This window comes from Cicer arietinum, chromosome 6, assembly GCF_000331145.2.
Source record: "Cicer arietinum cultivar CDC Frontier isolate Library 1 chromosome 6, Cicar.CDCFrontier_v2.0, whole genome shotgun sequence".
NCBI classification, from domain to species: domain Eukaryota; kingdom Viridiplantae; phylum Streptophyta; class Magnoliopsida; order Fabales; family Fabaceae; genus Cicer; species Cicer arietinum.
This window is the reverse complement of record NC_021165.2, coordinates 41,459,977-41,462,364: the sequence shown is the minus strand read 5'-3', so window position 1 is coordinate 41,462,364 and position 2,388 is coordinate 41,459,977. Positions and strand designations below refer to the sequence as shown.

Here is a 2,388-nt window from a genome sequence, read left to right as displayed (position 1 = left end):
TTTTTAGTAGTGATATTTAGCGGCAAATTTAGTTGTGGGTCGATTATTAAACTACACTTTTTTAATTTGCAATGGAATATGGGCTAATTAATTGATATTTTTTGGATTATTTCATCTTTTTTGGTGTCTAATGAAAACCGTGTGGTTTGAATCAAACCAATAGAACAAAATCCCAAATTTTGATCAATTCTTAAATACTATAAACGTTATCGACAAAAAAATTTACAATTACATCTAAAATATTATTATTACTTTTATGTTCATAATATAAGAAAACTAATGTAAAAATATAATTTCAAATTTAAAAAATTCATTAAATACAATATTTGATTATTTAAATTTCACATAAAAAGTCAATAAATGAATAATTAAACGGGGACTTAATATATTAAAGAATTAAAAACTTCAATAAAAAAATTGTGAATATGATTTTGAAGTTAATACCATAAAATATTAATGATTTATATTTTTTAGTTGAACATCAGGGTCCCTTTTTAAAATAGTTTTGCCGTACTATTTTTGATTTACCTAGGACTTAAGGTAAAGCTACTTTAATATTAAAGCTAACAGTAAGAGTTTTAGAGATAAAGTTAAAATTATTTTATAGTGGTTGTTTTTATAATATATTTTAAAAATTTAAAAGTTGTTAGGAGAAATAATTTTATAAATTTAATTGTAGTCAAAATTACTATAAAATATTTAACTATTTTATAATATAAAAGACAAAACCTTTTGAAATACTCCATTATTAATAGTAAAAAAAAATTGATAAATTATATTTAATTCAATAAAAAAAAGTTTATAATATGATAAAAATGGAAAAAATAATGGGAAAAATCATTGACCAAGGAGACTCACTTATTGTATTAAATTTGAATGATTTCTCCTAAACTATTATAGATATATATATAAGCGAGAAAAAAATTATTTCACATATCCTTTAAGAAAAATAGTTTGATTCATTTACTTTTTTCAAAGTAGTATAAGAAAGTAATTGATATTCTCTAAATTATCCGTGATTGTAACTTATTCCAACAAAATAAATATGTGTTTTGAAAAATAAAATCTACATTAATTAAATGATATTAGTGAAATTTCTAATATTTGAGATTAAAAAAAAATGACTTTTTGGTATTTTATATTTAAATCAGAGGGAGTAACATTGACATTAAATTCTTTCACATCCACTAATTAATATTTTACTGTAATTATGAAAGGGTGTAAAAGACAATTAAAAAGTAAATACATCTTAAATTTCTATATTTAGGTCAAAATTTTCTTAAATATAAGAGACTAGACTGATAAAGAATAATGCAATCCTTGTTAGCATTGCTCATCAAGAAATGACCTCTCCAAATCCAATTATCTTAAAATTTTCATTTTTGCTAATTATAATGATTGTCTTTGTGTCGTTCGACAAAGGAACATTTGCATTTGAGTCTAGAGAGGATTTTAGTATTAATCCAAAGGTACACGTTGTAATTACGAACGGATTAGATGCACCAACAACTTCCAAAAATATCACTGTTCATTGCAAATCTAAAGATGACGATCTTGGATTTCACACACTCATGTTTGGAGAATCTTGGGATTTTACATTTAGGCCACTAGTATTTCCACGTTGGCAAGAGACGTTATTCTTCTGCAGCTTTACATGGCCTAAAGATCCCCTCCTTCATTATCTTGATGTTTACAATCAAAAAAAAGATGAATGCATCGAGTGCTTATGGAAAATTACGTCAAAAGGTGGTTGTAAGTATAACTCAAATTTGAAAAAGTATGATGTGTGCGTTCCTTGGAAAAGTGTTCAAGTAGTTGGGGCAAACAATTCTTCCAAAATTTAACTTTTGATCACGTGTAATTTCTTACAATTGAAATAATACAAATTCAAGATTTTATTATTTTTTTTTTTTATTTGTGTATGGAAACACTCCTCCATGATAAAATTTAAACAAAAAAGTATATGTTAATATACGTATTTTTTTTCTTAAATTTTTGACAGTAGAGTAATTGCATTCTACAAAGCAATATCATTCATCAAAAAAAGAGAATAATAGATAACTAACCAATGACTCAATTGAAGACATCCAAAAATGTTAACCCTATAGTTGGCACCAAAGTGAAAATGAGAGACACAAAGAGATGGTTGTACAATTGTCTCGAACATAGAAGAATGATGGGGCATCTACAAGGTTGCTATCGACGGGATTTGTGGCGGTGATTGGTGAGAATGAGGGAAACGAGAGTGACAAGAATGAATGAGCGAAAGAAAGAGAAATCGCGAGAGTTTCTTTGGTGAGTGGGAGAAAAAGAGAGGGATAAAGGGAGGAAAATTGAAGTTATTATGGGATGTATAGAGTAATAAACTTTACATAAAATGAAATTACA

The 2,388-nt window shown here is 26.1% G+C and overlaps 1 protein-coding gene across 1 annotated transcript; it reads left to right on the top strand.

Moving 5' to 3' along the window:
* The first annotated feature begins 1,394 nt into the window (after positions 1–1,394).
* LOC101494349 (S-protein homolog 2-like) lies at positions 1,395–1,844 on the top strand. Its single transcript, XM_004513610.1, has one exon. The coding sequence runs from the start codon at positions 1,395–1,397 to the stop codon at positions 1,842–1,844; it is 450 nt and encodes a 149-aa protein (XP_004513667.1).
* Positions 1,845–2,388: the final 544 nt, after the last annotated feature.

Coding starts and splice junctions, on each gene's coding strand:
- LOC101494349 (XM_004513610.1), top strand. CDS start 1,395: ATGATTGTCTTTGTGTCGTTCGACAAAGGAACATTTGCATTTGAGTCT.